General features: G+C 33.1%; 1 protein-coding gene across 1 annotated transcript in view; it reads right to left on the bottom strand.

Annotated features, from left to right (window-relative positions):
* Slc30a5 (solute carrier family 30 member 5) overlaps positions 1-16,265 on the bottom strand; it is a 30,545-nt gene that overhangs the window by 2,893 nt on the left and 11,387 nt on the right. The window contains 12 exon segments of the mRNA XM_047556351.1: positions 77-205; positions 2,789-3,017; positions 4,944-5,143; positions 7,920-7,952; positions 7,954-8,022; positions 8,024-8,051; positions 9,173-9,330; positions 10,041-10,249; positions 10,431-10,719; positions 11,354-11,524; positions 12,432-12,508; positions 13,420-13,507. Of these exon segments, the coding sequence (XP_047412307.1) occupies positions 77-205; positions 2,789-3,017; positions 4,944-5,143; positions 7,920-7,952; positions 7,954-8,022; positions 8,024-8,051; positions 9,173-9,330; positions 10,041-10,249; positions 10,431-10,719; positions 11,354-11,524; positions 12,432-12,508; positions 13,420-13,507 (1,680 nt within the window).

Genomic DNA, 16,265 nt, shown 5'->3' with positions numbered 1-16,265 from the left:
GACTATGAGCCATAATGATGTTTGCTATTTTAAGTATAAATCATCTTATACCAAATTACTAAAACAAAGTTATTACCTGCTGTACTATTCTTTGTTCCAGCACATCAGATGTCACCTGTATATGAATTGTTCCTGCCACAATGCTGGCAGAATGACGCCAAAAATGAGGGTCTCGGTATGATATTAATCCTTCAATTTTCTGTATCTGTTGAATCAAAGAAGAGGTGATATAAATGGTCTTAAAGGCTAAGTTATTTATTTATTTTTATTTATTTTTTTGGTACCATGGATTAAACCCAGGGGTGCTTAGCCACTGAGCCATATCCCCAGACTTTAAAATATTTTATTAAAGACATGGTCTCACTGAGTTGCTCAGGGCCTTGTCAAGTTGCTGAGGCTGGACTTGAATTTATGATCCTTCTCCATCAGTCTCCCGAGTGGCTGGGATTACAGGCATGTGCCACTGTACCCAGCTCAGACTAATTTACTTAATGCAATGGGGATGCTCTCTGCTAGAAAGCAAACATATAAATGCCTTGGTTTAGAAATCAATATTATGCTGATTAGAAAAAGAAAATGGTAATGAGGATAGGCCAGAAGTAGTAAGGTACAGGAGAGACAGCTGGTTTGAAGTAAAGGTATCTTTCACTGATATATACTTTGCCTGTTCTAAATATAATCTGGATATGTTTAATGAAATACATGGGTTCAATTACAGATACATACATAAACATATTATTGTTATATAGAGCTAAGATATTCAAAGTTATCCTCAATGTTCAAAAATAGAAGATTGGTTATGTAATGGCACACCAGCATTAAAAATTTATTAAAGGGGCTGGGATTGTGACTCAGTGGTATAGCACTTGCCTAGCACATGTAAGGCACTGGGTTTCATCCTCATATTTTCAATGTAACATTTAAATAAATGGGTAAAAACTTATAAAACAGTACAAAAAAGTTTTTGCTATTTTGTTTCTGAAGTATTTTTATACAGAAAAACAACTTGGAAAAGTATTTCTTCCCAGGTGGTCAAATTCATGTGGTTTTCTTTTTTCGTTTTTGTATTTTGAAGTTTTCTGTGGTGGACATCTATATTTTCTTTGAAATAAAAAATACTTTTCATTTTTATTTTATTTTATTTTTGTTACTAAGGATTAAAACCAGGGGTATTTTACCACTGAGCTATATCCCAGCACTTTTCATTTCTTTCTTTAATATTTTTTAGTTGTAGATGGATACAATATCTTTATTTATTTATTTTTATGTTGTGCTGAGGATCAAACCTAGTGCCTTGCACGTGTGAAGCAAGTACTCTACCACTGAGCTACAGCTTCAGCCCCTTCATTTCTTCTTTTGAGACAGGGTCTTGCTAAGTTGCTTTGAACCTCACTAAGTTGCTGAGGCTGGCCTCAAACTTGGGCTTCTCCTGACTCAGCCTCCCAAGTCACTGGAATTACAGGTATGTGTACATGCCCGGCTGAAGTAAAAAATACTTGCTGAGTTATGTCCCTAGCACAAGAGGCTATAATTTATATATTCCACAATGCTGGGACTGGGCGTATAGCTCAGTGGTACAGTATGTGTTAGTGTACAAAGCCCTGAATTTGATCTCCAGCCACAACACACACACATAAGAAAAATTAGAAAATCAACCTTTTTTTTTTAAAAGATATTAATTGGTTTTTATGTTAGTTCTAGTAAGAATCATTCTGTAACACACATTATGGGCAAACACTATGTTCCATAATTGCAATCCAACCCTTCATTAGCAAACCCCAATTTCTTTTAATTGATATGGCAAACACGAAGTGAAAACAATTTTGTATTGTTTTTACTAGGAATTGTTTATATCCTCAGTCTATTTTTCTATATAACTGTCTTTTCTTGATTTAAAAGGATCACGAATAGTAAGGGTTTACTGTTCATAGTACTACAAATATTTCCTCTTGTCTGCCTTTTGTATTTCATGTTCATAATGGAATCTTTCACCAACTAGCAATTTCAATTTGTTAAATGTGTAGATTTCCCCTCCTCACATTACAAATTAAAAAAAAAAAAAACAAAAAAACTTCTATTTTATTTCGGCAATTTATAATTTTTTGTCATTTACAACACTTAACCTGTTGGCAATATATTTTTATATAGTATAGCATGGAGGCTATAGCTTTCTTTTCTACCAAAAGGTGTAATTAATTCAAAGCAGGTCACTCCTCCTCATTGATCTGAAATGGCATCTTTGCTATACATTGAATTTCATAAAATTTCTGGGTCTGTTTCTAGACAAACTATTAGTTTTTTAAATTATTTTTTCTTGTTAAGGACTAAAACTGTTAGTTTTGTATGTGTAATGTGTAACTTTGTAATCATAAAACAAGAATATACTAAACTAATTAGTTAATTCTATAAATTTATGTATGTTTGTTTATTCTCAAGCACTAACTCTTCCAAATAAGTTCAAAATAATACTAGATTGTCTAGCCCTACAAATAAAAAGCAAAACAGAATAATTCCAATGTGAGGCAAATGAATTCAGATCTAAACAACAAAAATCAACATCTTTATAATACAGTATCCTCATCCAAGAAAATCTCTCTTTCCCTTTATTCAGTCTGTTTTATATCTGTTAAGTAACTCTCTCTCCCTTTATTCAGTCTGTTTTATATCTGTTAAGTAAAAAAAAAAAAAAAAAATTTTTTTTTCTTGCACATTTCTTGCCAGGTCAATTTATTCATTTTTAAATGCTATTTTAAAAGGAAAACAATAATAAAGATATTACATACAGTACCTTTTCTAAAGCAATATGTAATTCTTTTTCACATTCTGGTGGTAGTCTCAGAAGGAGAACTTGACAGGCATCTTTAATCAGTGGGACAACACTGAGAAATATTAATACAGCAATAAAAAGAGAACAGAGGGGATCGGCAATGAACCATCCAAATTGTTCTATAAGAATTGTGGATACAATCACACCAATACTGCCAAGTGTGTCTGCTAAAACATGTAGAAATACACCTACAAAGAAAATATATAAAAACATTACACATTAAAATATCTAATTTAGCTCTTTTATCCCTCCTACCAATATTGCTGGGTACCCACTAGGCATCGTCACTTTGCTAGTGGCGGTACTTCAAATGGACATGGTCACTGTCTTTTTATTTTTTATTTTTTCCAGATATCCATAGTGTCTTTTATTTACACTCTACTGAATCCATAAAGAAAAAATTCTTTCATAAACCCAGAATATAATTCCAACCCCCTCATCCCTCAACACCACACACTTTCTCTCAGATCCCTGGTTAAACTGCTGGCGTCTTTCCTTTGTTACCAAAGCAACCAGGCCAGGGGGGAAAAAACCACCAACAGTAGCAAAGTTTGGCATGTTTTGGTCACTGTCTTTAAGGCATTTAGTGTACAGTAAAAAGGAAAAGAAATGGGCAACTAGGCCACAAGTGTGGTTAAGTTTTAAGAGGTGTACTTTTTCTGGGAAGGCTTCCTAAAAAATTATGGCTTGAGTGGGCTGGGGAGATAGCTCAGTTGGTAGAGTGCTCGCCTCGCAAGCACAAGGCCCTGAGGTTCAATACCCAGCACTGCAAAAAAAAAAAAAAAAAAAAAAAAAAAAAATTATGGCTTGAGCCAATGTTTGGACATCACCCAATTTTTAATAGTAAGCAATTAGTATAAAAGAATTCAACACAGTGAGATTAATACATTCCCCATACTTTATAGTACAATAAACATTTCCTATTTTTTTGTAGTCAAAGTTCATATAGTACATTTAGTGTTTCCCTTGCAACCATAGTTATTAAACAGTCACTATGAAAAAGAATACAATAATTTAAAAGTAGACATTATGAACATATATATATTTGGTGGCACTAGGGATCAAACCAGGACCTAGACAAGTGCTCTACCACTGACTATCCCCAGACCCTTGATTTTCACTTTCTAAAAAATTCACTTATTATGGTAAGAATGTTTAACATAATAACTAACCTCTTACCAAATTTTAATGGCAAAATACATTACTGTTGCCTAGCAGTATGATGTTATACAAAAGAGCTTGTGACTTATTCATCTTGCTTAATGTGAAACTTTCTGCCTGTTGACCAGCAACCTTTATTGTCCTCTCTTCCCAGTCACCACTGTTGAATCTATGAATTTCATCACACAGAAACTGTTTGTGATTGGCTTATTTCACTTAGCATAATATCTTCAAGCCAGTTGTTGCGTGTTACAGAATTTTCTTAGTTTTAAAAAGATGATAATATTCCATTTTACTTAAACAAACATGCCCTGTTTTCTTTCTTTTATGGGTGGGTAGTACCAGGGATTGAAACCAGAGCCTTGAATATACTAGGCTAGTGCTCTATCACAGAGCTACAATCCAACCCTTATTATTTATTTTGAGATGGGATCTCAATTGTCCAGCCTGAACTTGAACTTGCAATTTTACTGCCTCAGTCTCCTGAGTAGGTGAGATTAAAGGTGTGCGCCACCATACCTGGCCAAATACCAGTGTTTTCTACTGAAGGCAACTTCAGATTTTTTAATTTTAATTTAATTTTTATCATTATTATTAATTAATTTATTTTTTAGCACTATGGTGAACCCAGGGTACTCTACCACTGATTTATATCCCTAGCTCTATATTCCCAGCCCTTTATTTCTATTTATTTATTTATTTATTTTTGCGACAGGGTCTTAATAAATGGCTGAGGCTGCCCTCAAACTTGTATCTTACTTGCCTCAGTCTCTCAGTCTCTTGAGTAGATACCACAGGGGAGCACCAATGTGTCCTGCTCAAGCCTTTTTTTTTAAAAGCCAGATTACTTTCTAAAAATAACAGTGTACTATAGAGTCAATACTGAATAAAAACAAGCACAAAATATCAATTCAGAACACAGTTGAAAGTAACAGAATATTGCCTAAGGACTCACCTCATGTTAGCATTCATGCCTCCACCTGCAGATCCATGGCGATGACCATGCCCATGGTCACTGTGTCCGTGCATATGATGTGAATGGCTGTGATCAGATGAGTGACAGCTTCCTTGAGAAGCTCCATGGCTGTGGTTATGGGCATGGCTAAAGGCACAGATACCAATAAGGTTTACTATCAGCCCTCCAACTGAGACTGGCTAGCAAAAGGGAGGAAAAGAAATCCTTTAAATTTGCAAAATCAAAGAAACTTGTTATTTAAATTAGTATATGGCTACATATAGTTTTCTGTTTACAGTTGTGAAAATATTTACAGTAAAACTTAAGTTTAACTTAAGTAAAAATTTAGGTCCAAAATGTTAAAAATGTGAATTCTGAAATATTTTGGAAGGATCATTCTTTCAAACACCAAACAAAACTGACAAGTAGAGGGATTGGATTTACTTTAAACAAGTCATTAAAGAATGACATGTATTTTGTTCATGGCTTATGCATGTGTAAATAAATGATACAAAGTTTTGTTTAATTAAATAAAGAGTTGGAAAGTATTGTTCACTACGAAGAGATATACAATTGAATTTGAAATCTTGTTTATATTACTGTGTAAATTTCAACAATTTGTATGAGAATGATTATAATTTATTAACTGGTAGATTCCAAACAACATATCATCTTTATAGTAAAACTTTCTGAAGTATAAAAGGTACAATGAAAAGCAAACATACATAGTAATCTCTTAATTATTTTAACAAAATGTATGAAATTATCTTGATCCAGTGGTGCCACAGTAATACTCCAAAGTATAAACAAAGCTACTACCCTTGATTATCCTCTCTTATAAAATGATTTTGAATAGTAGCTTAGGGTGTTATTTTATTTACATGTTTTCCTTTAGAGAAATTCATTTACTTTATGAAAGGAAAATATAAAATTGTGGGGGGCAAATAATTTAAACTATATTTCAAGGCAGTAAGAAAACATATTTACTTAGTGAACATGTACAGAGCTTATCTGATCCTTCCTGGACTCAGATCATTTTTCTGCCAGATTTTATTTTTTATATTTTGGTAATGGGGATTGAACCACTGAGCTACATCCCCAGTCCTTTTTGTTTTCAGATGTGTCTTGCTAAGTTGCTGAGGCTGGCTTCAAACTTGCATTTCTCCTGCTTCAGCCCCGCAAGTAAGCTGGGGATATAGGTGTATACCACTGTGCTCAGCTGGTCTGCCAGATTTTAAAATGTTAGCTTTATAAGTTTGTAGGTAATGAGTTTGAATGAAACCAAATATTGCTTACAAAAAGCCCATTACCTCATAAATACTCCTTTTCCTCTACTGAAAAACATCTCATTTTTGTATATTTCATCAGGAAAAAAAATGTACTAGAAAGTGATAGTTCCCTATAATTCTACTCCTCTGAATTACAGGGGCTGGGGTTGTAACTCAGTGGTACAGCACTGCCTAGCATGTGTGAGGCGCTGGTTTGATCCTTAGCACCACATAAAAATAAGTAATAAATAAAAGTCATAAAAAATATATTTAAAAAAAAGAGAATTACAGTCCTCTTCTAAGAAAATAGCACTTTTATGTAAAAGATAACATACATAAATTCACACATTAAAAATATAGAATTATATATTAAAAAGAATTGTGTATTATTTTTTTCCAGTATAGGAGCTTGAGTCCGAAGGGTGTTTTACTCTTGAGCTATATCCCCATCCCCTTTTAATTTTGAAAAAAAGTCCTCCCTAAGTTGCTGAAGCTGGATTCAAAGTTGCAATCTTCCTGCTTTAGCCTCCCAAGTTGCTGGGATTACAGGCATGTGTCATTGCACCTGGTTGCTATGATTTTTATTTAGTACATCTTGAAATGTTTTTCATGCTAATATATATCTTCCTTCTTGGAGGATGGAAGACAAGAGAGGGATAAAGGAAAATACACTACCAGAGGAGACATATTAGCAAAATCTTGAGGAAGTTGCAGGCAGAAGTGAGGGTAGAGTGTGTCAATTACAAGAAATAGTACATGTAAATGTTTGGAGGGTACAGAGAGAACATTAAATGTTTCTATGGTAGTGACATAATCTGTGGAGTAAAACCTTTAAACTTTTAATATTTTTCTGATTTCATTTCTAACATTGTACAAATTTCCTCAGGTATTTAAAAATAAATCTTTAGTTGAGTGTGGTGGTGCACACCTATAATTGCAGCAACTCAGGAGGTTGAGGCAGGAGGATCACAAGTTCCCAGGCCAGCCTCAGCAACTTGATGAAGGCCTTAAGCAACTCAGTGAGATACTGTCTCAAAATTAAAAAAGTGCTGGGGATATAACTGAGTGGTAAGGTACCCCTGGGTTCAATCCCCAGTACCAAAACAAAGCAAAACCAAAACATAATAAAAAAAGAAAAACCAACTTTAAGGAAAAACATTTAATACATCAGAAGAAACCCATGTTTTACAATATAATCTAACATTTTGACTACTAAAATATTAAGAGGAAAAAAATTATTTCTAAGAGTCATTGGTGTAAATGTAAACAACAGTAGTTTTTCCTTATTCTTGGAGAATGTTTCAAGGCCCTCCAGTGGATGCCTGAAGCCACAGATGGTAATGAATTCTATATATACGTTACTTTCCTATACATTTATATCTATCATAAAATTTAGTTTATAATTTGGGCACAGTAAGAGCTTAACAACAACAAGAATAATAAAATAGAATAATTATAAAAATGTAATAAAAGTTGTTTAAACCTTTGGAATTAATTTGTGGAATATTTAATATTTTTATGGAATTTAATATTTTTAGACCATGAAAACTACAAAAAGTGAAACCTCAGGCAATGGGGGACTATATAGCAGAAAGTAAGTTAAATAAAAATAAAACTTTCTTAGGTAAAAACAACAAATAGTTAAACTCCATACACAGAAAAACTTTAAGTACAAGTAGAAATTCAAATAGGAAAAGAAAAGACTTACTGTTAACATGTTTGTGTCTAATTCTGGAGGATCAAATCAATCTAGCTACTGACTCCATAAACACAAAAAAAGCTATTACTATCAGAAAAAGTCCATTAATAAAATCCAGAGAGAATTTCTATTCGGCCATACCTAAAAACACGAATATTGTTTTAGACAAGGAAAATGACAAGTATTTTTAAAGTACAGATAATATTAGTTTATAAGTTAGGAAACAAATCCAGATTTTCAAACTATTTAATGAACAAAAATAGAAAATTACCATGATTTAAAATATCATATAAAAGTCCTTTTATGCATATATCTGTTGAAATTTTATATAGTCAAAAGTATCCTGGATATAAAAGTCTTTGTTGTTGTTATTATTATTATTATTATTATTTCCAGTGCTGGGGATCGAACCCAGAGACTCATGTATGCTAGGCAAGCACTCAACAGCTGAGCTAGTCCTTTTATTTTACTTTGATGCAGGCTCTTGCTGTTTTGCCCATGCTGGTTTTAAACTTGGGATCCTCCTGCCTTAGCCTCCCAAGTAGCTGGGATTACAGGTATGTACTGCTGTACTTGGCTGCCTTTTCTAATTTCTTAGCAAGAAGTTATTTTCTCTCCTATAAATCCTTGATGTACTCTCTTTATCTGTTATGGTACAGAGATTCTGTTTTGTACCAAAATTATTTGTAGCTCTGCTTCATCCACCTTTCAAAATATAAAGTTAAAAACTAAATTTATTAATTTAGAGTAGGTCTTATCAAAATACTTTGTACAAAAGGGATTCTGATATGTGAATTGACTAATGAAAGGATTTTTCATATGTGATCACTTCAAATTTTGAATACGCTTTTTAACAACAAAAATGTGAATGGGGGCTGGGGAGTTAGCTCAGTCGGTAGAGTGCTTGCCTAGTAAGCACAAGGCCCTGGGTTCGATCCCCAGCACTGAAAAAAAAAAAAAAATGTGAATGATCATGCATAGTTCATTGCTTCAAAGAAACATGTTGGGCAAACATCTAAAGATTTTAACTGTCTTTCTCACTGCCTATGAAAAAGGATTTATCAAGGAGGATGATCTTGAGTTCATTGCCATTTGTATTTATCAAATGCTTAGTTCATATCCTTTTTATCTACTTCAAACTAAAAGAAAAATCAATGTCTGAAAATTATCTGTATTAAAAGTAATATAATTTTATTCCCTAAGGTGGAATGTGCACTTAAGATTTTTTTCATTGTCCTGTATTACCTTGACAATGTACCTACCCGTAGGAGAAAATCCGAGTTGCTTTCCATCGACTCATTAGGGCAGCAAAAAGTCCCATGACCAAAGCAGAGCAGTCAAACAGCATGTGAAATCCATCTGAGATCAGACCCAGACTATTGGTCAACACACCATAGAATAATTCCACAAAGGTAAAAAGCTAAAAGATGTTTAAAAAAAATGGAAAAAGTATGTTGGGAAATATATTTCAATAGAGATTTATCAATTTATTCATGAGGACTTTTAATTACCCAAATCTTCTTTGAAGATCTGCTTAAACTCTGCATCTTTAGTCATTTAACTGCCACTTATACTAGAAACCTCATTTCAAATAAATTCTAAGAAGCTAAGTAAAATCAGATATATCCATCTTATAAACTATTAAGGAGACTTTTATTTTATATGTCTGTAAAAAATTAATAAGGTTCTCAAATGTTAGCAACTGATGGTTTAGGATATACTCATAAAGAGATTAAACTTTAAAAATATTTTAAAAATTTTTAGGTGTTGATAGACATTTATTTTTATTCATTTATTTATATGCAGTGCTAAGAATTGATCCCAGTGCCTCACACATGCTAAGTAAGCGCTCTACCACTTAGCCTCAACCCAAGCCCCTAAACTTCTTAAAAACTACTATATTCATTGATTTGAAATAGCATACTAAATCAATGCTTCCACACAATTCCTCAAAAATTATTTGCTTAAGTAATCTGAATATGATTCTTGATCTTGCTACTACTCAAAGAAAATATAAATTTTAGCCCATCTCTAATTATCAGAAATTTGGGAAGTACTAGAATTATAGCACTCTGCCAAAATTAAAATATTGAGCTTTTAAGATATGACACCAATATTTAAAAATCTTACCAGATTCAAGCACAAGAAGTAAAAGATCTGCCTAGAGTCACTCTCCTCAAGAATTTGTTTTAGTGATTCCTTAATAAACCTAGGGATCGACTGAGAGCTATGCTGAAAAGCATCACCCATGAAGTTATAAAGAGGTGTTCCTTCAGGAGAATATCCAATAAGGGTACCTTTTTGTCCTCTTTTAGAGGGAGATGATAAGATGTTGGCAGCTGCAAAGAGAAAGAAAAGTATATTACAAAGTTTTCAAAGTTCAAGTTACCAAAAACAAAATAGCAACTGTCAAAAAGTACTGAAATGCAAGCAGTGAACAAATTTCCAAATCAAGTAAATGATTTGAACACCAAATCCATGAAAATAATGTTAAAATAAAACAAAAGGAAAAATGCTTACACAAAATGAAGAATATAGCGCTCACTACCACTCCTCCAGACAGGACGTGTTCAGTGCTCTCCTGGTGTGCTGCTTTGTTCATGGCCCGAAGCTGGTCTGTTATTGGATGTGTCCAAAAATTTCCAAAAAGAAGAGCACTAATAAAAATGGGAAAGGACCCATAACGGGCACATTTGGAAACTTCCATTTTGACTGAACAAATGGAATCCACATAGAAGTCCAGGATCGTGACGAAAAAGATAACCGTTGTGAAAGGCATAATGAGAGAAAACCAAGACTCAACTTTACTCTGGGGAAAAAAGAAAAGAGTCAATACTATATGTACATCAAAATCACGTTTTACAAGATGTTATATTTTTGTTAATCCTTGTTATGATTCATAAAATGCCAACTTAATATATATGAGTTATAAACAATTGGTACATTTTCCCAGTATTTTCCAAAGTATTAAAAAAAAAAAAAAGTATATATGTATATATATTTTTGGGTACCAGGGACTGAACCCAGGGGCTTTTAACTACTAAGCCACATCTCCAGGCCTTTTCAATTTTTATTTTGAGACAGGGTCTTGCTAAGTTGCTGAGGCTTTAAACTTGCAATCCTCTTTCCTAAAAATAAAAGTATATTATTTAATAATAATTTTATAACTACTAGTTGACCCACAATCCGCTCTTGAGCCTAAATCAAATTGTTATTTCTTCAAATGATTTGTTTGGGCCATAGGAATATGAGGGATATGTAATGTAATAATGTTTCACTTGTATTTTTATAAGCAATAACATTAATTCCACATTTTAAAAAATTACAAAAAAAAAGAGGATAATTTAAGCCACTTTCAACTTCATATTTAGACTAAATATACTGGACTAAAATTTATAAGTTATAGCAATTCATTTTAATTACTAGTAAATTCTTGTTCTTACCTCAGTTGTCACAGAAAGAACAATGACCCATGGGCACAAAAGAAGCACAGAAACAAGCTGGGATAAAGCCTGAAGACGTTTGGCACCACCAACATCTATAGAGAGCTTTCTGGAAGCTGTATGAAAACCAACTTTGCAACACAAAGCCAGTACTAGCAATAGTACTCCACCCTATGAATAAAATTAGGTAAGTGTCATTGGAAACACACAGTTCAATATTCAATCCTAAATACATATATGAAGAAATGGGACCAGTATGGTTTTCCTGTATTCCCAATTACCTAACTACTTAAGTGGGAGGCAATATTGTTATTTACCAATATTTAAAAAATTTTATTTTTGTGGTGCTAGGGATTCTAACCCAGGGTCATGCACATGCTAGGCAAGCATTCTACTGCTGAGCTCTACACCCTGATTACTTATTGTATCTTGTTTTTTTATTTGGGGGGGATATTGGGGACTAAACCCAGGGGCACTCTACAACTGAGTCACATCCCCAGTCCTTTTAATATTTTCTTTTGAGACAGGGTCTCACTAAATTGCAGAGGCTGGTATGTAACTTGTGATCCTCCTGCTTCAGTCTCCAGAGTTGCCAGGATAATAATCATTAGCCATCACACCTTATTTTAAATGCATGTTTTTTTGGGGGGGAGTATTGGGTATGAACCCAGTACTTCACAAGGGCTAGGCCAGCACTCAACCACTGAGCTACATCCCCAGCCCCTTAAATACACTTTTTTTAAAAAAAAACTTCTTAGATGTTGATAGGCCTTTATTTTTTACTCATTTATTTATATGTGGTGCTGAGAATCGAACCCAGTGCCTCACACATGATAGGTGAGCGCTCTACCACTGAGTCACAACTCCAGACTCCCCCCCCCCTTTTTTAAATGTTTTTTTTAGTTGTCAATGGACCTTTATTTTACTTATTTATATGCAGTATTGAGAATCGAACCCAGGGTCTCACACATGCTAGGCAAGTGATCCACCAATGAGCCCTAAATGTACTTTTAAAGTTATAGTTGCTATGACTTTTCAAAATCTTTTGATCACATTAACAATAAAGGAAAGAACATACCTTATGATCTGCCACACCTAAGAAGGCAATGGCTGTGTAGAGCATGTGAGTTAGAGCACTGTCATGATGTCCTTCAGCTAAGGGAGTTGGAGTAAAGAAAAAAATTCCAAATATTAACTCTTCAAAATCTGAAGTCCTTTTCAAATTTTAGCTACATTATTGTTTTGAATACAGACTAGTCTGGTTGTCACAAACCTGACTACCCTCAATAACATGTTTCTCTTAAAAACAAAACAAAACAAACTAAATAATGGAATGTTTCATTTGTTTCCAAAACAATTGTAACAGTGCTTAAGCTTTTTCAAAGTGCTATACTCTCTCACTGTCACAAAGTAAATTATTATTAGTTTACTAATAAGATTTAGGGTAGTGAGTATGAGTAACCAGAAGAACCATAATGGCTGCTATGAGTTCTGAATAGAGTGGGCAATAGTATGTGGATAGGAAAGAACAGGACTTGCCTGTAGAATAAAATGAATAGACATATTTGACTGGAAAGGTGAGTTCATACAAGAGAAGAGTGGGGGCTGAGCTAGCAATAAGAATTTAGAGCAAGCAAGTAAACACCAGGTAAGGGAATTTAAATGATTTTCTTTTCTTTTCTCTTTTTTTTTTTTTTTTTTTTTTTGTGGTGCTGGGGATTGAACCCAGGGCCTCGTGCTTGCAAGGCGAGCACTCTACCAACTGAGCTATCTCCCCAGCCCATGATTTTTTTTTTTTTTTAAGCACAAGAACATTCTAATATATTCTTTCAATGTCTTTACATTTTGGAAAACTTTGGCTGTTTAGAAAATATTGAGATCTAAAAGATATTTAGAATGAATTTATTCACTATTGATTTAATAAATTTAAATATTGATTTAGGATGTCTGCATTAATCTGTGTCATTCATGATTGATCAGTTTAATTCATTCATCTCTTTTTCATTCTGCCAGTCTTCTATTTTCTATAAGACTTTAATTCCAATCTACTGCATTTTAAAGGATACGGTGTTCAGCCATTTTAGCCATAAGATCATCATTGTCGAAAAGCAATAAACAGATCACAGCAATTATGAAAAAAGCAGCTCCCCTTGTCTGAAAATGAATAAAAAAAATACAAAGGATGTCTTTTTTAAAGGGTTGATTCTTAAAATAACTATATTAAATACTAAAGCAAAACATTAAAAAAAATCAACACTTAAAGAAATAACAACATCTGATATTAAAGCCCTTACATAAGTTTATAGTATTAATAGTAAGATATAAATGTAAAATGATTCAACAAAGTTGCAGAATATGTTTTTTGGCACCAGGGACTGAACCCAGGGTGCTTAACCAATGAGCCATGTCCCTAACCCTTTTAAATTTGAGACAGGGTGTTGCTAAGTTGCTTAGGGCCTTCAGAAGTTTCTGAAGCTGGCTCTGAATTCATGATCCTCCTGCCTTGGCCTCTTGAATTGCTAGGATTACAGGGATGTGCCATCATGCCTGGTTCCTGCAGAATATTTTAAGGTTATTTAATACACATAATATGGACAACTTTGATTATCTCCTTGCTAATGTGGCTAGGCATGTTAGTATGAACACACTATTAATGTTTATGTAATCAAACTTCCTAGATGTTACTTTACTTCTGGTTGAAAAGCCCCAACTAGCTATAGAATGATTAACAGGGAGTTACTGTCCTGCATAACATGCAAGGAATAGAGAATATTATAGTTATTACTTATTCCTCTAAGGAAGAAGAATCATGAGGCTATGTTAAGAAAATTAGCAAAGTCATTTCTGATGTCTAGTAAGGATGTAAAGCACATTAAAAAAACTGATAAACTTTTCTTTTTCATATGGTGCTGGGCTGGAACCCAGGGCCTCATGCATGCTAGGTAAGTGCTGGACCACAGAGCTACATTTTCAGCTCCTGAAAACTTTTTAAGTTTATGTTCTCATTTCAGGGAAAAGATTTTAATGAAAGGAAATTATAGAAAGGATACATTGGCTTAGTTGATGTAAACATTTCAGAATGTCAGGTATATATAAAAATGACCTGAAATATCATTACTATATATTCCATATTTATAGGTACTTTCTGCATGATATGTATACATTTGTGTAATATTTCATATATTTATATGTGAGTATAAATACTTGAGAAAATACTTCTAGTAGATAATACTTCTAGTTAATAAAGTTCAAAAGTTGGAATACCAGTCTATTGATATGATTACCACTGTGCTTGATAAATTTTCAGTGTGGTAGGCACTATGACAAAAGTTAATATACATAAAAAACATATCATTTCAAAGTTCTTAACATTTCACTGATTTAGGATATCAACAACACTCAAATAGAGAATATAATTTAATCTTCTGTTAAGAAAGAGGACAACTGAGAATTTTGTAGTGCTTCAGAACCTTAATTTATATGTATATATATATACACATATATTTATATATACACACACATATACACACACACATATAAAATGAATTTTTTAAAAAAAATCAATGCGTTCTAGACAGATGCTCTGATTTCACTACTAATATTAATGAGAAGATATGCAAAATTTATATTTTCATTTCATTTCTGTTAGTGCTGCCAAACTTGTTTTTTTTTTTAGTGTTTTAAAGTCATTTGTATTTCTTTGGTGAGTTGTTTTTTCCTGCTTTTTGCTCATTTCTGTTGAGGAATTTAAGCATTTTCCTTAACTGATAGGAGTGATTTACATTTTAAAATAAACATAAAACTTTTATTTGTGGCAATTTGTCTTTTTACATTTTATTGGTGCATTGCAATTATACATAATAGTGGAATTTGTTCTTACATATTTGTACATGTACACAATATAATTTGATAAATTTTATTCCCAAGAACCTCCCTTTACCCTCCCCTCCTTCCCTGCCCGATTCCCTTTCTCTATTTTATTGAGAAATGATCCCTGAAAGTATAGTATTTATTTTTTATTGTTAAATTTTCTCCCATTGCTTTTATGCTTGGAGAGTTCTTCTTCACCTAGAGATTACTGTTTTCACAAACATCTTTTTTTAAAAGCACACAATATTCTTCAGTTCACTTGTATTTTATCTTGGAGTACTCTCTTACCAAGGGGGAAGGAGTAAAGAGTGGCCTATGTTCTCACACTAATTTGACCTAATTTGAAATCTGCAGTCTAGGCACTCTTTTACTCTGCTCTACTTGGCATGTTATTTTGTTCACTTTATTATTTATCTTCCTCTACGCCACTCACATGTGATTACCACTACACTTGATAAATGAGAACATAAACTTAACTGTAAAGTCCTTTTCAGAACACGGATTATCTTATCTTGTCTTTATTTTTTCTTTCCTCTGTGTCTAGGATAATGTACCATGCACAGGAAATTTTTAATTTGGTAAAACAGAAACATTATAGCTTTAACAGTTTGAAATTATAGATTGGTAAATCACTTCACCAAAAAGGATAATACTTGAATTACTTAACAGGGGTTCCAAATTGGCAAATTGCTGGATGAATGTTCATCAGACTTTAAATATAACAAGTTTATAAGTATTTTCCAAAAATGATTATGGGGGTTAAGAACAGGTGGGGGAAGGAGAGCTTTGTGGTTTTGTCAGCTCTGTATCTTGGTTGTGGTAGTAGCTACACAGATCTATATATATATACACATAGGTGTATGTAAAACTAGTAAAATCTGGATAAGCTCTATGGGTTGTACCAACATCAGTTTGGTGGCTTTGATAGTATACTTTTGTTGGGTAAGAAGTTAATCTTTGGGGAAAACTGAAAGGTAGATCTCTCTCTTTTTTTTTTTTTTCTTTTAAACTTTCTAGGAATCTGTAATCGTTTCAAAATTAA

This window comes from Sciurus carolinensis, chromosome 6 (assembly GCF_902686445.1).
Source record: "Sciurus carolinensis chromosome 6, mSciCar1.2, whole genome shotgun sequence".
Classification (NCBI taxonomy): Eukaryota; Metazoa; Chordata; class Mammalia; order Rodentia; family Sciuridae; genus Sciurus; species Sciurus carolinensis.
Note: the sequence above shows the minus strand (reverse complement) of the source record. Positions and strands in the feature narration are given on the sequence as shown.